A 24,285-nucleotide genomic window follows, 5' to 3' on the forward strand; every position below is an offset into this window, starting at 1 on the left:
CGGGCAGGGACTGCCTTGCTTCAAATGGATTACATGTAGGCCTCTCTGGGAGCTTTGGGGTACAAATATTCTCAATAAATGCAAATTTGAAAGTTGAAGAGGGATAATATGGGGTGGTGTTTTGATGAAGACAGCATTGCATGAATGCTGCATTAAAAAAATGCATGGATGAGCAGCCATAAGTCCACTATAAAGTGTCACGTGGACTGGTCCCAATTCTCCCCCAGCAGAATGGGTACACTGAACCTAAGATAGATAGATAGATAGATATAGATAGATAGATGATAGATATAGATAGATAGATAGATAGATAGATAGATAGATGATGATAGATAGATAGATTATATCTATAGCTCATCTTTTCCCACCAAGGAGTTTAAGATGGTATTTATGATTCTCCCTCTTCCCATTTTATCCTCACAACAACCATGCAAGGTAGGTTAGGCTGAGACGCAGGGACTGGCCCATGGTCACCCAGCACCTGAGTGGAGGATCTGAATTTGGCTGAACCAATTTCCAGCCCAACGCTCTAACCACTGCACAACCCTGGACCTACAAAGTAGCAGTAATATTGGGTTGCATGCACTGCTAGTCCTACTCACGAGCAAACCCATCAGAGTTAACAGACATGATGTCTGTTAATTCCAGTGGGGTCCACTCTGAGTAAAATTCTGAGTTGGAGGCAACTGAGTACTCTTATTATTATTATTATTATTATTATTATTATTATTATTATTAATTTGCTGTATACTTAATACATACATACAAAGAAGAATACAGTTGTATGAATAGAGAGACAATTTGTTTACCTGTGGAATTTATAGTCTAGACTAAGCCAGTCATAATTTGGGGAACCAACCTCCTTCATATAATTTGTAAAGACATCCCATTCTCTCCTGATTTTTCCACTTGGTTGATTTCTTACTATTTCTGTTAATTTCGCCAATTCGAGATATTCGCTTAATTTTATTAATCATTCCTCCTTTGTTGGAACTGTGTTACTATTCTAATGTTTTGCAGTCACTATCCTGGCACCCGTTACTGCGTACAAAAAAACTCCCTTATTGTCCTTTGGTATGTCTGTTGTAAAAATACCTAGTAAGAATAGCTCTGGTTTTTTGAAGAAAGTGTATCTTAACATTAAAAAAAATTATTCTATATTATTTTAGTATTCTTACCTGGTTCCCATTCTGCACGCTATTCACCATCCTCGTGAAGCGGACTATGGGGTTATCCCTTTGCCCCGCCTGAGGCCAGGCCGGAGGCGGCAGGTGGGCTTCGTGGGGCGGGGCCACCTGGCCAAACGGCACATTGCCCTGAGGCCTGCCGTTGCCTTCATGCAAGATGGCTTCTCCCTCCTGCTTGATGCTAGAGGCCGGAGCAACAGGGGAACTCCCTGCTGGAACTGCAGCTTGCCCCAAGGGACTCTGGGGTGGTTTTGCTTCATTGCCTAGTGAGGCCTAGACCGGGGGGGGGGCACAGGAAATACAAGCTTAGACAGGAAGAGGTTCCTCAGAAACTGCACTTCATCCAGAACAAGTGGGATCTGCAACAAAATGTATGGAGTGCTTTCCGCCAGTCCGTGAGTCATGCCCTTATCTAGAACATGCCATTCCGTTCCCCTTCCTTGGTTTTTTCAGCATTCCATGCTCACTGAGCATGCTCTACCTTCACTGGACATTTTCCCTTTTGACACCCCATTCCGAGAGATAATAATGATGACAGTTCAAAAACTGGGGTTCCTCTAGACCTGCGGATACTATCTCCCTATGGCATTTGCATGGTGCCATTCTGCCTACATAAGAATCCAGCCTCGGTGAATGAGTTTGATATTGGTATACAGCAGGGGTGGGGAAACCGAGGGCCACACTCCCTTCCAGGGGCCACATGCCAGCTGCAGGCAAGTCAACGAATGTGAATGTCACCTCTGTACAGTAGCTCTGTTTCTACAAACACTCTTCCACCCCTTTCCATCCAGACAAGCAAGGCACAGAATGAGTGCAAGAGCAAATTCCAGACCGGCAAAGGCAGTTGTGGCCTGTGGAGAGGAGGTGTCACCTGGAGAGAGTCTCGAGGGCCAGGCAGAGAGGCCTGGAGGGCCACATTTACCCACTTGGACTACTGCAATGCGCTCTACATGAGGCTACCTTTGCAGGTGATCCGGAAACTACAATTAATCCAGAAGGCGGCAGAATGCGACTGGGAGTGGCCGCCAAGACCATATCACACCGGTCCTGCAAGGCCTACATTAGCTCCCAGTATGTTCCTGAGCACAATTCAAAGTGTTGGTGCTGACCTTTAAAGCCCTAAACGGCCTTGGCATAGTATACCTGAAGGTGCGTTGCCACCCCTATCGTTCTGCCTGGACACTGAGGTCCAGCGCCGAGGGCCTTCTGGCAGTTACAGGGAACCAGGCAGAGGGGCTGTGGAACGCCCTCCCATCAGATGTCAAGGAAATAAACAACTACAGTGGTACCTCGAGTTACATATGCTTCAGGTTACAGACTCCAATACCCAGAAACAGTACCTCGGGTTAAGAACTTTGCTTTCAGAACTTTCAGAACAGAAATCGTGCTCCGGTGGCGCGCCGGCAGCCTAACCCTAACCCATTAGCTAAAGTGGTGCTTCAGGTTAAGAACAGTTTCAGGTTAAGAACAGACCTCCGGAACGAATTAAGTACTTAACGCGAGGTACCACTGTATCTGACTTTTAGAAGACATATGAAGGCAACCCTGTTTAGGGATGTTTTCAATGTTTGATGTTTGATCGTGTTTTTAGTATTCTGTTGGGAGCTGCCTAGAGTGGCTGGGGAAACCCAGCCAAATGGGAGGGGTACAATTATTATTATTATTATTATTATTATTATTATTATTATTATTATTATTATTATTACCCTCCTCGAGTGTGAAGCTCTTTCCCCTGGGTCTAAGGTTTGGAAAGTGAGAGAGGAGGGAGAGGGACATCGAGACATCCTACCTTTGGCCTAACAATCTGCAACATGCCAAGTCCTGGTCCTGGGGGCTGCGCTTTGCCCCCCACCACTTCCTTAAAGCTCGGCATCTTTTGAAGGGTCTCCTTGAGCTGCCTGAACTCTTCCATCTGGACCTGGAAGCAGACCAAAGGAGAAAGGGCCCCCAAAGGAGTTAGAACAAGAGCTTTTGGACAGAAGAGACCATCCGTTTCTCTCCAGTGAGGATGTTTTTAGCTAAGGCTCTTCTGGGCAGGTCAATCAGGGCAGGAATCAGGACCCCGGACAGCTCCCAATAGGCTCCCAACAAGGGCAGAATATGAATTCAATTCATCATCTTCACAAGATGCTGAGCAGCAACGGGGATGGCAGAGGGTAAACAGAGAGGCCATGCCTCCTTTGCCCCCCACATTTCTGAACACCTGCACTTAACATATGCTGTTATTTTCTTTCCAGCACACCTAGAAATATACTTTGCCTCTTCTCTGCCCCACTCCCCAATTTTCTTCCCTGGTGCCATCAGGAAAAAAGGGGGAAGCTGGGCAGTTTACAGTCACTGGTAACTTGTATGAACACTTCACCCTTGAAAAAATTCCAAAAATGGGGCACCGTCTTCACAACGAGAGAGGCGGTAATAATGTCAGGGAGGCCACTGTGGCTGAGCGCTATGAATCACTGAGTGAATATGCACCGTATTTTTTGCTCTCTAAGACGCACTTTTCCCCTCCTAAAAAGTAAGGGGAAATGTGTGCGCGTCTTATAGAGCGAATGCAGGCTACGCAGCTTTCGCTGAAGGCAGAACAGTGAGAGAGATCGGTGCGCACCGATCCCTCTTGCTCTCCTGGCTTCAGGGATAGCCGCCGGAAGCCTCCTGAGCACAGCGGGAGCGCTTCCGCTGTGCTCAAGAGGCTTCGCATTGCTTTCATTGAAGCCAGGAGAACAAGAGGGAATGATCCCTCTTGCTCTCCTGGCTTCGCTTCGCTGGAGAGCCACTGCGCAGCACCCCTTCAGAAAAGCAAGTGGAGAAATGGAAGGGGCTCTGTTTCTCCTGCCACTTAGGTGAAGGGGCACTGCACAGAGAGGGAAAGATGCACAGCGCCCCTTCAGCGAAGCAGGAGGAGAAATGGAGCCCCTTCCGTTTCTCCTCCATGGAGCCCCTTCCGTTTCTCCTCCATGGAGCCCCTTCCGTTTCTCCTCCATGGAGCCCCTTCCGTTTCTCCTCCATGGAGCCCCTTCCGTTTCTCCTCCATGGAGCCCCTTCCATTTCTCCTCCCGCTTTGCTGGAGAGGCACTGAGCAGAGAGGGAGAGAACATTTTTTTCCTTGTTCTCCTGCTCTAAAACTAGGCGCGTCTTATAGATCGAAAAATATGGTATATTCCATCTATATCCCAGCTTTCTCTCCAAGGGGAGCAAGATGGTGTGCATTGCTGTCTCCCTTCCCATTTTATACTCACTGAGCTTCATGCCCAAGTGGGGATTTGAACCCTGCCTGCCCACATCCTGGTCCAGTGCTCTAACCACTACACCGTGCTGCCCATCCCCAGAGCCTACCTGAGCACTGAGAAGCTGTGAGTGAACATCCTGGTGGGCTTTGCGAAGCAACTTGCTCTCCTCCCTGAGCTTGTAAACTGTATCTGCAAGTGGGAGGGAAGATAAATGACAATAATCACACGTTGCTCCAGTTAAATACCAATATAGTGGTACCTCGGGTTACAGACGCTTCAGGTAACAAACGCTTCAGGTTACAGACTCCGCTAACCCAGAAATAGTACCTCAGGTTAAGAACTTAGCTTCAGGATAAGAACAGAAATCACGCCACAGCGGCACAACGACAGTGGGAGGCCCCATTAGCTAAAGTGGTGCTTCAGGTTAAGAACAGTTTCAGGTTAAGAACAGACCTCCAAAACAAATTAAGTTCTTAACCTGAGGTACCACTGTATTTAGGTTTCCAAGCTAACTGCAGAGTTGCAGTTATGGCAGTTGATTTATCAATCACCTTCTCAAGGCAATTTACGCATAAAATAGCTAAAAACACAAAAGCAACAGGGACACTTAAACGAAAAATCCTAAGAGATGGACACTCATGGCAAAGACTCATTTATTCAGCCGGGAGAGCTTGCTGGAGGAAAAACAAGTTCAACTGTTCTGTGAAAGTGAAGTGGACACCGGTTTTATTTTGACAGGGATGCTATTCTGCAGAAGAAGGTCAGCTAAATCCCTGCTCCACGTTACTTCAGAGCGGGCTTTGGAGGCCTTGCTGGAGAATCTCTCGCAGCTACTGTGTGTATAAACGATAAGGTGGTCTCTCAAGCAAGGTGGTCCTGAGCTAAATAGGAACTCGCTTGTTAGTTCTAACGCCTTGAATTTGGCCCAGCAGCAAATGGGCAGCCAGTGCGAGTCCTGTAAGCAAAGCATTCTATGCAATTCCCACAAGTGACCTATAGCCGTCATCTTCTGCATCAGCTGCAACCAGATCAGGGATAGCCCTACGCAGAGTGGACTGCAGTACTCCAGCTTGTGAGATCACCAAGGCATGGACAATCGTGGTCAAGCTTTCCCGATCTGAGAATGGCTGTAGCTGCCTTAGAAACTGAAGTTGCAAGAAGTCATCCAGTCCTGCCCAATGCAGAATACAATGAAGGAACCTGCCAGGTGTCAATAGGCAGGGAGTTCCAAAGTGTAAGTAAAGGTAAAGGGACCTCTGACCATTAGGTTCAGTCGTGGCTGACTCTGGGGTTGCGGCGCTCATCTCGCTTTATTGGCCGAGGGAGCCGGCGTACAGCTTCCGGGTCATGTGGCCAGCAGGACTAAGCTGCTTCTGACGAATGAGAGCAGCGCACGGAAACGCCATTTACCTTCCTGCATGAGTGGTACCTATTTATCTACTTGCACTTTGGCGTGCTTTTGAACTGCTAGGTTGGCAGGAGCAGGGACCGAGCAACGGGAGCTCACCCCGTCACAGGGATTCGAACCGCAGACCTTCTGATCAGCAAGTCCTAGGCTCTGTGGTTTAACGCACAACGCCACCCGCATGCTACCACACTAACAGAAGGGCTATTGTGTGGCGTCTGAAGATAGCCCTTGATGATGGGAAAGGGGTGATGGGGCGAGTGGGTGGATGACCCTATGTCTGGAGTCGAAGGAGGAGACCCAAATCTCTGCTGCTGACTTCTCCCATCCTCTCTGCAAATGCAAGATCCTGCACTCACCTTGCAAACCTCCCACCTCGCTTTCCTTCTCCCTCTGCAGCTGGGAGTACTTCTGGTTGTGGGTCTCTGTTATCTTGCGGTGTTCCAGTTTCAGCCCGTTGTGTTGCATCTGCAGGTCGAGAAGCTGCTTCTTGACATCTTCGTGCTGATTCTAATCCAAGGAAAAATAAAAATTAGAACTGAGGCAGGGCAGGAGCGGCAGGGGGAGAGACTCCTGTGTGACACACTCACATCTTCCCCCATTCAGAACCTTTCCAAATCAATAACAAGGAATCAGTACCTACAGTGTCTAGAAATGAGTGCCAATGGCTTGTTTGTTTCATAAAATGTACGTGCCATTTGATTGTAAACAAAACTCTCAAAGCACTCATACAGTCAAAATGGTACCATCCATGCCATATATATAGTAGGAATCCTTAGGTTTGGAAGAAACCCCAAGGTTTGTAGGAATACAGTAAGATCCTCAAGGTTGTGGGGACTCATGTCTGGTAAGGAGTGAGCAGGGTCAGTGGCCACAGAAGGCTGACAGGCAGGTGGCAAGAAAAAAAAGAGGAAAGCAGGAAAGGCAAGAATGGAATGGAGTGTCCTGAACTGGAATACTCCATGCTGCAACATTCTGTGGCAGCTCCCACTTGTATGTTTCTAATTTTACCTCCAAAGGCTCTCTAATCACATTAGGGCTTAAAGCTGTATCGTGATTTGTTCAGATTCTTAAAAAAAATTAAAACAATTTCAGCATAACAAATTATCAGTCTAAATAATCAACTTCCCTCAGCTCCCCTCTCTGGTTTCTTTGCACAAATTGTTCTCTGCATGTTATAAAATTGTACATATCCTTGCCTTATCTATCACGTGTTCAACTAATAAATTTGTGGATGTTTATTCAAAACCTGCCAAGGAGTCTAGATCATTTTGTTGTCTTTTTAAGTAATATTGTAAAAACTTCCCATTCTTCCTTGTAGTCACAATTGTCCTTATCGCGCGGTTTGTACGTCAATTTGGCCAAAGTGATTTATTCAGATTCAATCACTTCACCAATCAGTTGTTTGATTTTTAACTGGCTGATAAGCCTTCTCAGCAACAGCAGCTTTTAAGTTGACTGATTGATAGATTCAAGTTGACTGACTGATAGATTCAAGTTGACTGATTGATAAGATTCAAGTTGATTAACTGGAGTGGGAGCTTCATTTGTACCAACGGGGTAAACTTTTATAGTACGCTCCTATGCTGGTTTTCTCCCCAGACTCCACGGAGTTTAACAAGGCTTATTCCCAGGTCAGAAAGACATACTGTGCCGTCATCCAAACTACTGGGACCACTAGGCAAGACTCAGTGATATGGCTGCCTTGGAAGACAGCAGTTCGTTCCCGCTGCCACCATTTCTTCCCTTCTCTTCTCCCAAGCATTCCCTCTCCCAACCCTGCCCAGCTGGCCTCCAAAACTGGGGTGGCTGTGAAGAATTAGCCATTGTCTATAAGGGGCCAGGGGTTCACCTGTGCACCCATCGATCTACATATATAATTGGTGCTGCCAAGCCAAGCAGAGCACGATCGCTGCAGGTTACTATGGGAACACCGAAGGAGGTGAATTCTGGGTCAGTGGCACCGTGCGAAAGGGTTTTCCCCGGTGTTTTTTAGAGGTCCCTAGCTTGGGAAAGGGCAGAGAAAGACAGGGCTATAAACTCACATGGGGGTTCTCAGTTCAGTCATAGAAAGAAAGGCTGAGCTATTCCGGAAACAATCGAAGTATTCCCCAGCTGAATAATGGGGTCTTCATCACAATTTTCCACTTGTCAGTCTTGCTTTAAACATATTTGCTGTTTTTGTGTTTTTAGTTTTGTTGCAGGTAAGTTGCCTTGAGGCAGTGGTTTGGAAGGCAACTAATAAAGCAAAGGCAATGGTAATAATAATGATACTCTTTTGTTTTAACACATCTTAATATTGTATTTTTATATTGTTGCAATCCTCCCTGGGGCTTTGCGATGAAGGGCAGGTAAAAAAATCACCACCACCATCTTCAGTCTTACATTGGTTACTTTTTTAAAAAAAGAAACTAGAATCCCTGTAGCCAATTAATGCACTGTAAAAGTCCAAATTAAAGAGTGTGTACTCAGAATCTATTAACAGTGAAAGCATAACAAATCTGGGTTAAGTGACCCAGAAGGAAACTAACAAAGACAGACTTTTTCCCACCTTTCCCTCTCTCGGGCTTTTTAAACCTTGTGTGTTAGTTTTTTTAAAAAACACATTGGGAAATGTTAATGATTGGAGTTTCACTGAGCTTTTGTCCTTTCAAACAGATTTTTTATGTTTGCTTGTTTTTAAAGTTTTTATTTTATTGGTATTTTAAAATGAGTCTTTTATATGCTTTTGCGCAAACCACTTAGAGGATTTTTGTTTCTATTATTTATTTATTTAAAACGTATACAGTGCTTTTGTAAAAAAAAAAAGTGGTTTACAAAAAAGATAAAACAATAAAATTATAAATTAACAAAATTTAACAACAATAATAAATCCTGCTAAACAATAATAAATCCTGCTAAATGTGTACCAATAGCCACAATATGGGCCTGGTTTATCTCACAGAATCTAAAGCTTCCATCCGATACTACTCAAAATAGACCCACTGAAGATTATTTAAACTATATTTTGTGTGTGTGTGTGCTGCACGATTGTATGAAAAGCTCTAAGCTGTTTATAAAAAATATCACATGAAACATTAAAATGTTTGATTTAAAAAGTAAAATAATAAAGGCATTTTCAAACATCCAAACGATGATTAAAATCAACAGTAGCTAAAATAAATACATATAAGTAACTTTTACAGGCCTGGATAGCCTTGCCTAAACAAACACATAAATAGGCACTGAATTATATAATCATAGACTTAGAAGGGAGGAAGCAGGAGAGACTGGACAAATAAGAGAGCATTTTTTCCCCTTCCTTGTTTGCCTTTTGCAAGGTTTCAAGGTTTTTGTGTGGTGTTTTGGGTTCAAAATTCTGTGGCTGGAAACGCATTAAAATATTACCCATAGGAATCAATGTAAATCGGCAACTCATTATGCAGATGCAAGCCTAACAAACAACTTCCTGAGAGCATGTTGCGTTTGGATGGCAAGACCTGTGTACAAATGTTAGGGCCAGTTTCTCAAGCAGTCATTCTGGACACCCTCCCCAGAGTGTGTAGGGACCGCTCTAGATTGGGTTGTTCTTTTTGAGTGGATAAATTCTGCCACATGCCATTTACACAATAACGGTGGGTTAATACCAGACCATCCAGACAACATTCCACATTGTTCTGTGATGCTTCCACCATACTCCATTATTATTAATAGTAGTATTAGAGAGGAGCGTGGGAATGCAGTGCTTAGAGATGATGGAGTTGTCGTCTGGAGGGCGGCAGGTTCCCCCACCCCTAGAAATGGCTGAGATTCCTGTGACAAAAAGAACCAGGGTCCATTTACCTTCAGGATCTTATGCTGAGAACTCAGGGCTCCATATCTGTTCATGGAATCTTGCTGCAAGGAAAAAGTGACAAGCACAACTGTCAGTAACCAAAATGACCGAAAGCGGTTAATAATAATAATAAAAATAATAATAATAATTTTTATTTATACCCCGCCCTCCCCAGCAAGAGCTGGGCTCAGGGCAGCTAACGACAGTAAAAATTACAGTAAAAACATAATAAAGGGACCCCTGACCATTAGGTCCAGTCATGGCCGACTCTGGGGTTGCGGTGCTCATCTCGCTTTATTGGCCGAGGGAGCCGGCCAGCATGACTAAGATGCTTCTGGTGAACCAGAGAAGCGCATGGAAATGCCGTTTACCTTCCCGCTGGAGCAGTACCTATTTAGCTACTTGCACTTTGACGTGCTTTCGAACTGCTAGGTTGGCAGGAGCAGGGACCAAGGAACGGGAGCTCACCCCGTCACAGGGATTTGAACCGCCGACCTTCTGATCGGCAAGTCTTGGGCTCTCTCCCTCCCCCTTTTACCCCTCCCAACCCCTTCTATCCCTCTCCACCCCACCTCCCTCTCACACCCACAGAGGATTCTAATTTCACCCACCTTTTCTTTGTTGAGGGCTTCTTGAGCTTCTAACTTGTAGACTAAAAAATCTAAAAGGGGGTTAAGAGGGAGAACAATCAGGGAAATTATTGAGACGGAATTTACTAGAATCTGGTTTACATTTGAAGGAGGAAGCTGTTTAAAAGCCTGTGAACCTAATAGGAAGGAATGTGCCCACTGTTAAAAAATTTTTTTTATGAAATCCCTGGACAAGCAACTAACTAGAAATCCAAAGTTTAAAAATGCAGAAGCCTATCCACCATCGTATTTCAGAAAAGAATTCAAAGTGGAACCCGTGTCTGAAAGGAGCACCAGTGGAAACACTCTGTGTTGCTGACAATAACAACAATTGTTTGTACTCACTTACACACATATATATTAGGCAGCCTAGCGGGATTTTAGTCTAAGAAGAAGAAGAATCATACTATACAATGCTGTATAATCCAGTATGACTGATGGCCCGGGATGCTGGGAGTTCTAGTACAAGATTCCCCATTCCTGCTGTCTAAAACCCCTCAATTATGACCAAAAATCCTTCGCCACTTTTTCTCCAATCGTCAAGTGGCGATTAGCCACCCAGCGCACACAGCACAGAAGCCCACATCTTTATCCAAGATAATTAGAGATCACTTGCAGCCCTCTCAGAAACGCTCCCAAGAAGAACAACTACTATATTGATTTTTTGCAAAAGCTCTGAGACACAAGAGTCGAGTCAGCCTTTTAATAAATGCTTATTTCTTTTCTAGCAAGGCGATGCGGCTGAGCGCTGGGGCACCAGCACAAAACCCCAGAGGTCTGGGAATGAAGGCTGCAACAGAGGAAATGATGGTAGCTCAGTGATGCAGCCTTTGAACTGCACACAGGAGGTGCCAGGTTCAATTCCCGCCACCTCCAAGTAAGGAATGTCTGTTGCCCGACACCCTGCTGCCTGTTTGTGCAGACAATACTGAGCTAGATGGGTTGCCAACTTTGGTCTGGCAAAATACAGGACAGGGTGGGGGAATTGCATACCCCGTTAAGTGTCCCAAACCAGGACATCCTGTTTTTTATTGTGAGAGCACGGTGGCCATTTTGGTTGCCACGATCTCACACGATTTCGCGGTGAAATTCCCCCTCCCCCCAAATTTTCAGGGGTGCAATTTCGTGCAGTGCCCCCAAACATGCATTTGGGGGTGCTGTGTGTGGAAAAGTGCTTTTTTGGACTGGGAAAACAAGATGCTCATGGCAACCAAAATGGCCACCTCGCTCTCACAGCAAAAAATGGCAAGATGGCGTCCTGGATTTTGGCTTCAAAGTGGTTGGAGGGTATGGGAGAGAGACAGAGAGAGAGAATCAGCAAAACGGAAATACAAGACAAACTGACTCCTGTAGTGAATAGGACATAGAATTTTACATTGAAATATGGGACAATCCTGTATTATACAGGACAGGAGGAAACCTTAGCATGGGACAATGGTCAGACTCGGCATGGGGCAGCTTCAGTGTTTCTGACAAGGCTCATAGCTTAGTGCTACAGCATCCATTTTGCTAGGGCTGCCATACGTCCGAGAAATGTAATTTTGTTCCCAAAAAAAACCTCAACATTTTTTTTTCAGATTTTCACTTTAAAAATGATTAAGCACTGATTGAATTAAAACACACACACACACACACACACACACACACACACACACACACACACACACATCTAGTAGAACCATACTGATAATTACAATAAAAACAGTGCTAAGCCTTTTATGAAAAGCAGGCAGTTCCCCAAAGCCTGTTGGAACAAGAAGAGTTTTCACCTGCCGGCGGAAAGACAAGAAGGAGGAGCCAATCTAGCTTCCTGAGGGAGGAGTTCCAACATTTGGGAGCAGCCACCGAAAAGGCCCTTTCCAAAGCAGCGTATTCTGCTGTTTTGAGGAAACGCCTCTTCGAATTTACTTCAGGCAACCCCCCCACAACCTTACCTTCTTTTGTTTTCTTGTGTTCCCCTCGTTCCTTCTGCAAGGATCGTTCTAGCCGTGATCTGTGTTCGTAAACAACTGAGGGGGAGAGAAGGAGAAGGAAAGAAAAACCAATATGAAGCGGCAAAACTTCACAACACCCGCCCTCTACCCAAGTGATTTTCAGACGAGGATTTAAAGACAAATAAATAAACCTGGGTTCTGTGCCAAAGCTCAGGTTGTCAGCATAAAGGATGCATATAGAACAACCCTGCTTGGTGTCTCTGTGTTATTTATCCTGCCATTTCCCCCGCTTTATCTACTATATATTTTAAATACAGTGGTACCTCGGGTTACATACGCTTCAGGTTACAGACTCCCCTAACCCAGAAATAGTACCTCGGGTTAAGAACTTTGCTTCAGGATGAGAACAGAAATTGCACAGCGGCGGCACGACAGCAGCGGGAGGCCCCATTAGCTAAAGAGGTACTTCAAGTTAAGAACAGTTTCAGGTTAAGAACGGACCTCCTGAATGAATTAAGTACGTAACCAGAGGTACCACTGTAGTTGTTTGTTCACTAGGCATTTGACAACTCACTGTTATATCATAACCGTATTTTTGCGTGGCGGTTCCTGAGATTGTGGATAACCTTCCCTTTGCTTCTAGTCTGTAAACGTTGTAAACGTTCCTTGTTTTATTTTTCCATCCCGATTTTGTTGCATTATAGCTCTAAAGTTGCCCCTCATGTGGTAACACTGGGAAAGCACATCAGAACAACTAACAGAGCAGTATGACGTGCAGACGGCCTGGTATAAATCAACCGCTGATGCACTATTGTTGCGGCTATGACACATTGCAGCCAACACACTGGGGTATAGGGTTATTCTGAAGGGTCCCCATATTCAAAGGCTGCCCTGATCTTCCTGCCATTCAAAGAAAGAGCGAAACAATATACTACTTTATTTATTCGTTTAAAGAGGGGAGGGTGGGGAGGAATAAGCGTTGCTCACGACACATCCAACCAAAATGGCATTCTTTCAGGTCATAAATGTCTCAAGGCAAGGACATTTTGTGTGTCTCCCTGCCCCCCACCTGCCCCCTGCCCCCCCAACCCACAAAAATCACAGCCAGAGGCCCAGGAAATACAAGAACACTCAGCGTGATGGAGGCAAACAAGCCAAACCTAGCATGCTAGAGGAAGGGAGGGCAAAATATGAACAAAAATAGTTTAAAATCTGCATTTGATGTGACAGATGAGTTCCTTCTCTCTCCCTCTCCTTTTTTCTTTCTTTCTTTGATCAAGAAAGAACAAGTACAAGGCTCCAGTTGATTTCTCGCTGCTGAGTGAAAAGGACCTCCAGGCATCCCTTTCAACCTTCATGGATGTTTAACAATGACTTTTAATGCACTTTTAAAGGCACTTGGAACCCTACCGAGCAGCAGGCTTTCTGGTGAGGGGGGTGGGGAAAAGCCAAGCCCAAGGATCTCGTTCTCTGATGAAGCCTCGATGGATTTGGGCGGTAAGACACAGAGCTCTGTTTTGGACTAAGTTACATGGGGGAGAGGCGGACGCATTTCTATGGTGATCCAACTGACAGCTATACCCTGCAATTGCACCCGTATTCTGGAGTTCCAAGTGGCAACAAGGGAGATGCTTCTTTTGGGTTGCAAAACTGGACCAGGGAAGGCATATATACATGATTGAAGGGAACAGGTACGAAGGGCAGGCACAAAGCGGAAGCAGCAGTACGCTAAGGACTAGGAACCTGCGCCGTTTATAATGCAGAAGCTGAGATTCTCAGGAAGCTACCTTTATCGCAGCCAAATTCTGTGGCTTTTTTGCATTCCACCCCACATGCATATCCCACCAATTTCACGTGTGCCTGAGGGCACTATCTGTAATGTCACCCTCTAGGATTTGAGAGTGGGGAATCACCACTGTCCTTTTTCTGTCTGTCCACCTATCTGTGCCCCAAATAGGAGAGAGAGGTATATATTTGTTTCTGCCCCCTCAGAGGTGCCTCAGAACGGACCTGCCTTGCACGGAAGGATGTATTTTGAGCCGCATACCACAGAGTCTCGCCAGGCACAACGTGACAGGATATGAACAAGTCCTCTGAGAATTTATCCCAGCTCACACTAAAGATTTCTTACGCCCAACGAACCGTCCGCATGATATAACCGCCTGCCTTTCACTCTCCTCTCTGGATTTCACAAACTCTCCTTCAACGTAAAGATAGTTAGACTCTCAAGCTAAGCTGAAATCACTCCCAAGGTTTCCCCTCAGAGTATTCTCTTCTATGTACAGCTAAAAAAGAGCCACAGACATTTGGGTGGGGGTCAGTGAAATGTGCAAAGGGTGTTTAATTTTTGAAAAGTCGGGGGGGGGGAATTCGGAGGAATTAACTCTTGTGAGAAATTTCGGCCTCTATAATATTTGATGCAACGAACACTCTTGTTAGTTTAGAGTTAAGACTCTTGGACTGAAGGAAGACAAAAGGATAGAGAGGAACACTAGGAGAAGCCAAGGTCTGAGCCCATCGCTCCCTTCCACTAGATTAAAACATAATAGGCAGGATCCACACCTGAAATTTCCCACTGTAACCGCAGGTGGTGAAATGCAGCAGGAGGTTGTTGTTAACAAATACTCTCCATGGAAGGTTGAAGCTCCAGAATATATTTTTGCTTTTAACTGGGGTGGGTGTAAGCTGAGAAGTTTTGGAGCAGTTCTAGGCTAGATCTTGAAAAGGCACAGCGATGACATTGTCTGTTTGGCTAGCCAGTTTATCCAATATGATCTTTCCGGGAACAGAACCCTAACCCAACGCAGAAGAGGAGGGTAATAGTTAGGTGACAGTGGCTTTTTGGGCTAGCGGGTGGGGAACTTCCAGCCTGGAGACTAGTTTTCCCAAACCACACCTGCCTGTGTATCCCCTTGGTGGAGTTCAATACTGCTGGGGTGGGCAGGTGTGGAGGACTCCCTGGTCCTGAAGGGGGTAACTGTGCCCCTGAAGGACCAGGTGCGCAGCCTGGGAGTCATCTTGGACTCACAGCTGTCCATGGAGGTGCAGGTCAATTCTGTGTCCAGGGCAGCTGTCTCCCAGCTCCATCTGGTACGCAGGCTGAGACCCTACCTGCCCGTGTCTCACCAGAGTGGTGCATGCTCTGGTTATTTCCCACTTTGACTACTGCAATGCACTCTAAGTGGGGCTACCTTTGAAGGTGACCCGGAAACTACAATTAATCCAGAATGCGGCAGCTAAACTGGTGATGAAGTGGCCGCTGAGACCATATAACACTGGTCCTGAAAGATGTACATTGGCTCCCAGTATGTTTCCGAGCACAATTCAAAGTGTTGGTGCTGACCTTTAAAGCAGTAAACAGCCTAAGCCCAGTATACCTGAAGGAGGGTCTCCACCCCTATTGTTCTGCCTGGACACTGAGGCCCAGCTCTGAGGGCCTTCTGGTGGTTCCCTCCCTGCCAGAAGTGAGGTTACAGGGAACCAGGCAGAGGGCCTTCTCAGTAGTGATTCCAGCCCTGTGGAACGCCCTCCCATCAGATGTCAAGGAAATAAACAACTATCTGACTTTTAGAAGACATCTGAAGGCAGCCCTGTTTAGGGAACAATTTTTTTTTTCCTTCCAGTAGCACCTTAAAGACCAACTAAGTTAGTTCTTGGTATGAGCTTTCGTGTGCATGCACACTTCTTCAGAGGCATGCACACGAAAGCTCATACCAAGAACTAACTTAGTTGGTCTTTAAGGTGCTACTGGAAGGAAAAAATTTTTGTTTTGACTATGGCAGACCAACACGGCTACCTATCTGTAACTGTTTAGGGAAGTTTTTAATGTTTCATCTTTTATCACTATTATTATTATTATTATTATTATTATTCTGTTGGAAGCTGCCCGGAGTGGGCAGGGTATGTCTGCATGTTTGTATGTATATAAAAAAAAAAATAATACTGTTCAATACTGCTGAATGTGCCAATGAAGCAGACCCCTTGAGCCAGCAGGATTGAACCCTCTGCTCATCAGCCAGTGTGTGGAAAGTTCAATCCTCCTATGTGGTGCTTCACTAACACCTCCCCCCCCGCTCAACTTTGATGGGGGGTGGGGACTGCCCAACTCTCAGTCAGCCACATGAGATGATGATTGAGAGGTTCCTCCAAGTATGAGGAACCTTTGCCCCTCCAGACATTGCTGAACCACAACTCCCATCTCCCCTGACCATTGGCTATTCTAGCTAAGGCTGATGGGAGCTGTAGTTCAGCAACATCTGAGGGACCAAGGTTTTCACCCCACGCCTGCTCTGACTACTAGCCCACACTGCCCTGTCTTTCTAGGCACCGCAGATAACTGAACAGAGCAAAAATAAGGATGTGAGGAGGGGGCAGGAGGCTCCAAGAGGCAGAGAACTGCAGAACTATGAGCTGAGCTGGCTGCTGTCCCATCCAGCCATTACGAGCAGCTACTAAAACGCCTCTTTAAAAAATCCCCCAGGAGCAATAACTTGCAGAGAGAGCTTCTTCTCTTTGTTAACGTTTCCAGCAAGGCAGATGTGCCAGCAGGCTTCAGCGTGGAGAAATAACCATTCCCGCAGGCTTTCCGCAGAATTTAAGAACATTCCTCTCTCTCTCTCTTGTTGTCTGTTTGCCATTTTGGAAGTGATCTCTAAGGGAAGAGAGGGGGAGAAGACACTTCGCCAGCCAGCTAAGAGCTGATTTACACACTCAGAAAAAAAAGAAGGAGTGATGTATCTATCCCTGGAGTGAACCAATTCAAAATTCGAGGAAACATCGGAAGCTGCCTTATATTGAGTCAAACCCTTGGTTCATTCAGAATAGTGTTGTCTACACTGACTGGCAGCACCTCTTTAGGATTTCAGGGGGGAGGGGATCGAACCTGGGACCTTCTGCGGACAAACCAGACACTCTGCCACTGAGCCACACAGGGGTGGGGGGCACATGCCAGTTGCCATCCTGTTAAGATGCAGCAATGATGGTCAAGGGAGTTTGACAGAAGGGGATTAAACCCAGTCATGGAACAATCTCTTAGGGGAAAATCATTCCCTCTTGCGCATGTGTGTGTGTGTGTGTGTGTGTGTGAGAGAGAGAGAGAGAGAGAGAGAGAGAGAGAGAGAGAGAAGGGAGAATGCCCTCTGCAATTTTTAAAAGCCTCTTAAGATATGCCTGCATATCCTTTCCATGCTGCCCGATAGGACCTGGAATAAATGGTTCTGTTTCAGGTACCTGCGTAACCCAGTATACATTTCAAGCATGTGACTTCCCCCAAGGAATCCTGGGAGCTGTAGTTTGTTAAGGGTGCTCAGAACTGCTTCTCTGGGATGGCTAAAGTACGAATCCCAGGATCCTTTGGGGGGAAGCCATGGGCTTTAAATGTGCCCCAGTCATGCCTGCCTCCAGATCTGCCTGCCCCCTGCTTGCATTAAAAATGTTCAGTGTTCATGGAGCTTTTTAAAAGGCTGAGGAGGTGTTTTGGGATTTTTGCACCCTTAGGTCTGTTTGCTTTTAAAGGGTCATGTGTTAGAGGGTGTCTCGAACCTCTACCAATTTCACTCTTCTCCCAAGTCCGCTGAGATTCCCCTTATATTTCTCAACAGCTCTGTTTTGATTGGCACTCAGCAGCCGAGTTTGCTATTCAAGGGAGATTTTATCCGTATGTGACTTATGCACACACAGAGGGAAACCATTTATACTTCTTTCTTCTTCCATGCTTCTAAGATTTTTGCCCCCAACCGCAGCTCAAACGTTTTTCGAGCTCGTCTCTGCCAGGGCTTTTCCTCAAGCTTGGTCTGGGCGATGGGATTAGAAGACCTTTGAGGGTCTCTCTCTCTCTCTCTCCCCTGCTCCACAGTTCTATTCTAGAAAAGTGTAGCCAGCTGGGAAAGCAGAGCGGGCATCTCTAGCCGTAACTACCAGAACTGGCGCTCAGCCAGAATGCCAGAGCTCACAGCCGGGCCCCAAGCAAAGCATGCAGGAAAAACATTTAGAAACCCTTTGGATATCAGATGGAGGGCTGGAAAGGAATGCAGGAAGTTGTCTTACACCAAGCCAGACCTTTGGCCCATGGAGCTCAGTACTGTCAGCACGGGCTGGCAGCAGCTCCCTAGGCTTTCGGGCTTCTTTACCTCTGCCTTACCTAGAAATGCCAGGGATTGATTGACAGATTGCCTTTCTGCCCCAGCCTTTTCTCCAAGGAAGAAGAAGAGTTTGGATTTGATATCCCGCTTTATCACTACCCGAAAGAGTCTCAAAGCGGCTAACATTCTCCTTTCCCTTCCTCCTCCACAACAAACACTCTGTGAGGTGAGTGGGGCTGAGAGACTTCAGAGAAGTGTGACTAGCCCAAGGTCACCCAGCAGCTGCATGTGGAGGAGCGGAGACGCGAATCCGGTTCACCAGATTACGAATCTACCGCTCTTAACCACTACACCACACTGGCTCTCAAGCTGGTGGGTGTGGTTTTCTCCCCACCCTCACTGAATCCCCACAACAACTCTGCGAGGAAGGTTAGGCTGAGAGGCAGTGACCAGCTCAAGGTCACCTGGCCTAGTGGGAACTTGAACCCTGGTCTCCCACAACTTAATGTGACGCTCTAACCACTACACCACCCAGCATCTTCTGCATGCAATGCAGGTGCTCTGTCACTAAACTATGGCCCTTCCTTCAAAGGAGCAATCTGGCATGGGTGAAAGGGCCAGAATTGGGGTTTGGGGGTTTTCTTCTCTGCAATGGCCCAGAAGGAGGCATTTCCCTAGGCATTCTGGGAAAAGTAATACAGGAACAATCACCAAGGCTGCGGTTGAAATCAGAGCTGTTGAAGCCAGAGAACTGAGGGAAACCCTCCCCAATTAGCAAATGTGGACACCAAAGAGTCCCTCTCCAGGCTGCTGTTTGGTCCTGGGTTTTTGGTAGGTGTATCTGCAACATGTCATTAAAAACGGCGCCTCAGTCAGACTGTTACAAGCAGCCCAGTCCTGTGGAATACCCTGCTAGCAAGAAATTCAGTGGGCACCTTCTGTGCCAAACGCCTGCTGCTGAAAACCCTTCTCTTCTGCCAGGCTTCTGCCGGCTATTAAGAATACGTCCTTCCACTATGGTTTAATTTGTTTCTGTTTTTAACTTTCTAAATGGTTTTTTGTCATTTGGTTTTACATTTTTTTTATCACGGTAGCGCTACAATATTATTTGTTATGCCGCAGCAGTATACAAATATTTTAAAAATAAATGTGACCGCCACACATTGCTCTCATCTGGAAGGGCAACCCTTGCGCTAATGCACAACAAAAACGGGACAGCAACACACACACAGAGAGAGAGAGGGAGGGAGGGAGGGAAACATTACAGGGCATCACCAGGAAGTTACAGGACATGCACAGATTGGAAACGCAACAGCCTGCCCATCCCAAAACCATTGCAGGAGCAAAACAATATCGCCTATAAGCAACGTGATACAGGCACAGTAAAAAAAAACTTCCGGCTTCTGCCCAACTAAGTCTTCCTCAGAGTAGACCCAGTGAAATTAATTGTTCCATTACCACAAGCACTTTTGCTTCCCCGATGGGATTATCTCCCCCCCCCCCATACGCTGTCCTGGGGTTCTCCCAACCCTCCAGAGCGGATTGGGGGAGAGGCACTGGGCGAAAGCTCTTGCTCCGGCTTCCGCAAGTGCATCTGATTAGATCAGTCCCACGTTCCTATTTATATCTGCCCTTTATTAAGAATCATGAGGACCAGCACCTTGCTTTGATTTTAAAGGAAGTGGCAGACCCTTAAAATGGGGGGTGGGTATAGGTAGGTAAGGAGCCAGTCTCCCAGGCCTGCACTGCATGCATTTCGCAAAGCCCAAAACAGCAAAGCGCGGAATACTATATTGGCCTGAATATAAGCCTCACTTTCCCCCCAAATTCCAACCATGAAAAGTTAAAGAGCGGCTTATATTCGCGACCTTACGGTATGCAGTCAGGAACCTGGGGCAAACAGCGCCAGGGGCGCAGCAAGGCAGCACCCACCCCACACGTAGTCCCCCATCCTCTCCCCCAAGGCCAGGAAGGGAGAGAGCGAGGAAGAGAAAAGGCTGTCGGCAATTTTAAAGGTCAGCTTATATTCGGGTGCAGCTTATATTCAGGCCAATACGGCATATTCCTTGCAGAAATCAGAAATCAATCCCCGCCTTTCCTTTCCTACACCAGGAAAACTGTTGCCAAACGTTTGATCAGGCCTGGATGAGAACCCTGCCAAGAGGCAGGCAGGAAGGGCGGAATCTGCCAAGCAGCTGGATCCAGTCCCAGAGACCACCAGTTACCCGTCAATCCGGCAGCAGCGAGGAAGGGACATTTTGCTGTAACATAAGAATGTCCCTCCATTGGACATGAGCTCCGAGTTCAGTAACTGCAAGTTTCTGAAGAATGCCTGCATGCGAGTTGGAGGCAGGGAAGAGATAATGGAAAACAAACAGTGTGCTGCTGCTGCTTCTGGTGTGTTTAAAGCTCTTTCCTGAACTCTCCAGCTGGTCCTTCCAGACTAATAGCCAGCGCATGGTGTCAGGAGAAGCTATTTGCCTTTTGATCCCAGGGGGCGAGCTCTGGAGTTGACATCAGCAGAACAGCAACGCTGTTTGTTGTCTGTGTTGTGATTCTGCATCCCTGGTGACCTCAGGTTTTTCGAGCAGCAAAAGGCCTGGTCTCTCAAACCCTGAAGAGCATAATGAGCAAGCCCCCTAAATTGGATTTCCCTGACCTGGTCCCCTCCAGAAGTTCTGGATGACATACAATTCCCATCAGCCCCCAGGTGGCATGGCCAATAGTCATTCAATGAGTCTGGTATCATGAACAAAAATAACAGGGGAAGTCTATGGCGCCAGCGTCATTCCAGTGGCAGTTCCCACCCTCCTCACTGGTCTTCCCTGATGTTTTCCTTTGGCGTTTCCCTGCTGGGCAGCCAAACCCACCAGTGACCTCTAAGGCATCAGAGTGGAGCCCAAGTTTAGTACTCGGTTCCATGTTACCATGTTTTTCGCTCTATAAGACACACCAGACCACAAGACGCACCTAGTTTTTGGAGGAGGAAAACAAGAAAAAAAATATTCTGAATCTCAGAAGCCAGAACAGCAAGAGGGGTCACTGTGCAGTGAAAGCAGTGATCCCTCTTGCTGTTCTGGCTCCTGTGATAGCTGCATAGCCTGCATTTCGCCTTACTTTTTAGGAGGGAAAAGGCGAGTCTTCTAGAGCAAAAGATACGGTATTTGCTTCCAGGAAAAAGTAACTTGGAAACGAGCGCCGAAGTCACGCGACTTTCTGCTATATTTCTGGAAGTGGTTTTTACGTCTTGCGAAAGCTCAGGTGTGATGCGGAAATCAGCAGCTGGGCAAATGGTATAAACTGCCCTTTGACCGCAGCCTAAGACTATTAACCCTGGAATCTAAAATCACCTAGATGCACCAAGTTTGTCACCAAATATGGTGATAAACTTAGATAGCTCAAAGCTTACCCACCGCCAACGGTTAGAAACACCCATGTAGGGCAGGACTATCGGTGAAGAGGCATGATGATCATTTGATGGAGCTTCCAGGTCAATCAGACCTGGGGAACCTGTGGTCCTACAGAGCTCCCAGCATCCTAAGGACAGGCCTTGCTGGCTGTGGCTGATGGGAGGTGGAGTCTGTGGGTTCACAGGTTCCCTACCATAGATGTACATACACTTCTGAGCACCACAAGGTGGGACACAAAACAGGAAAGAGGAATCTGCACTGGCTGCCTAATAGCCATCAAGTCAGTTTTAAGGTTCTGCTATTTACATGCAAAGCCTTAAATAAATCTGGACCAGGTTCCCTGAAAAGCCATGCTCCCTTCCACTGTTCAATGAGGGCACTGTGGTCAGCAAATGTAACCTGGTTAGTTTTGCCATGGCCTGATGATTATCAACTCACTGAGATGCAGAGGCAGGCTTGTTTAGTGGTGGCACCACTGTTGCAGAACACCCTCCCTGCTGAAATGCAAGAGACCCCATCAGTATTGGCATTCTGCCGGCTCCTGAAGACACACCTGTCTAGGAAAGCAAACCCTTGAACTGGAACTTCTGATCTTGTTGTTTTAGCCGTTTTCATTGTCATGCTTTTTATGTAATTGTCACGGCTTGTGTAATTTTTAATTAGGAGCGTTTTTAAGGTTTATGTGGACTTGTTTTATTGCATGCTTGAATTATGTGTGGATTTTATAGTTGTAGAAGCCATTTTGGCCTATAAATGGCGCATGAATTGATAAACAATAAAAACAACAACATCAAGCACCCAGTGACCTCAGACTAGCTTCTGCAGGACTAACCAGGAATAGACAGCCTGTGGTTTTCCAGATGTTCTTGAATTCCAACTCCCAGCCCCAGCTGATGTTCAGGAGTAGATCTGGAGGCCCCCCAGGCTCTGTTTCCCTGGACTGCATGGACCAGTTACTTTAGATATTAAATTGTATGCATGTGTGCTGCACATGAGGGGAAAGGACCAGAGCCAACAAATTCTAGTTTCGTCCCCATCTGCTTCCCTGCGGTCCCACAAGAGGCACCACTGAGCCTAAGGAGGAGGAAGCTGGTAGGCAGGGCCGCCCCCTGGACTGGATGGAAGGAAGCAGGCAGGCCAGGGAGACCTAGCTGAGGACAGACTGAGGTTGGTAGGGCAGCACCCCATCTGCCCTAACGGACCAGCAGGAAAGTCAACCGCGAACGAAGCAAGCCAAGACCCCTTCTCACCTTGCAATTGAGCCGAAAGCACCTCCTGTTGCTGCTTGTATTTCAAAGCCAAGGCTTCTGCGGACTTCACCTTCTGCTGGAGGTGGTTGTACAGGAAAGCTCCGGATGCCAGGCAGGCCACGGCCACTAGGCAAAACCCTGTCTGCAAGAGGCCCTTTTGCCTCCTGCTGCACAGCCCAGTCCCCATCCCGGGAGCTTCCTTGCCAAAGGATTTATTTCTTCACTTTTCTTCGCCGCTGTACCATCTGGTCCGAGTTTTCGTGAGCACCCCAAGAACAGCAACTTGCCCTCTTTCCAAACGGCCAGTCCGTTGAAATAACAATAACAATAATGGTCTTTCTTTAAATTCTCCCAGATGGAGGAAGATCCTTCCTTTTCCTCTTCTGTTTACAGGACCAGGCTGGTTTAACAATCCGCATAGTCTGAGTCAGTGAGAAGGAATAGAGGCAAAGGGCAAGCTCATCTCTTTCCAGCTAGAAACTGCTGGGGTTTAAAAGAAGCCCCAACAATAAAAAAAAAAAACCCTACCAGAGATTGCACCGTTTTATTCCATCTCCTTCCGCTGTTTCCTCCTTTCTTCTCGAGTCCAGGTGTGCGCGCGTGCACAGGAGAAAACTTTTTCTTAAACTTCCTTTTTCCTTGTGCTGTAGGAAGCGGGGGGGTTGGGGTTGGGGAGCGCAAAGCAGAAAAAGCAGGATCACAGATACGGATCACCAAAGTTTCTAGGCGCACGGAGGACTTTCCCAGGGTTAAGGAACTTCCTTTCCCGCCCAGCCCAGCAGCTACACGCACAACACTAGGGGGCAGTTTATTATCGCAAGCTACCCTCTCCCTCCCCTGAAAAACTTGCAAACAATCTTAACACGGAGAGAGGAAGCCGAAGCAGGATCCCCAAGGGAAGCGGGGAAACGGACCAGGAAACTGACCGCAGGATCTGCAGACGGCTGCAAAAACATTGACTCCTTTCTGGTCTCCTTTCCTCCGGACTCTCCCTCCTCCAACTTGAAATGGGGTGGCGGTGGTGGGAAGGATCGGCTGGGGAGCTGGAGGAAGGATCCGAAAGGAGGAGGAGGATAATTTTGCGATATGCAGAGAGAGAGAGAGAGATTGAGAGAGGTGGTTGGCAGCGGTGGAAGGAGGATGCGGAGCTGGGCGGAGCTGAACTAGGAAGGAAAGGGGGCGGCGGTGGGAGCATCAGGGGAAAGGGGAGGGGGTGGAGAGGCGGGGGAGGGGAGGGGAGAGGCGGGGGAGGAGTCGGAGGAATAAGATCCCAGGGATCGCCAAAGAGCAGGGTTGCAATGTGCTTTGCGCGCGGGGCGCGCGAGACTGTCAAGCCCGTTGCGCGCTCA

General features: G+C 47.0%; 1 protein-coding gene across 2 annotated transcripts in view; it reads right to left on the reverse strand.

The window, feature by feature from the left end:
• LOC309376808 (uncharacterized protein) overlaps positions 1–24,071 on the reverse strand; it is a 44,299-nt gene extending 20,228 nt beyond the window's left edge. Inside the window, exons 1-9 of one of the 2 annotated variants that reach the window (XM_081923647.1) lie at positions 23,863–24,071; positions 22,937–23,580; positions 12,197–12,271; positions 10,245–10,294; positions 9,642–9,695; positions 6,179–6,329; positions 4,521–4,603; positions 2,977–3,105; positions 1,179–1,460 (exon numbers count right to left, since the gene is read on the reverse strand). In XM_081923647.1, the coding sequence (XP_081779773.1) occupies positions 1,179–1,460; positions 2,977–3,105; positions 4,521–4,603; positions 6,179–6,329; positions 9,642–9,695; positions 10,245–10,294; positions 12,197–12,271; positions 22,937–23,123 (1,011 nt within the window). In that variant the 5' untranslated portion in view covers positions 23,124–23,580; positions 23,863–24,071. Of the gene's footprint in view, positions 1–1,178; positions 1,461–2,976; positions 3,106–4,520; positions 4,604–6,178; positions 6,330–9,641; positions 9,696–10,244; positions 10,295–12,196; positions 12,272–22,936; positions 23,629–23,862 lie in introns of those variants that run through there. The other variant, XM_081923648.1, reaches the window with a different exon arrangement.
• Between the last annotated feature and the right edge of the window lie 214 nt (positions 24,072–24,285).

Source organism: Podarcis melisellensis (genome assembly GCF_964234715.1).
Source record: "Podarcis melisellensis genome assembly, chromosome: 8".
NCBI classification, from domain to species: Eukaryota; Metazoa; Chordata; class Lepidosauria; order Squamata; family Lacertidae; genus Podarcis; species Podarcis melisellensis.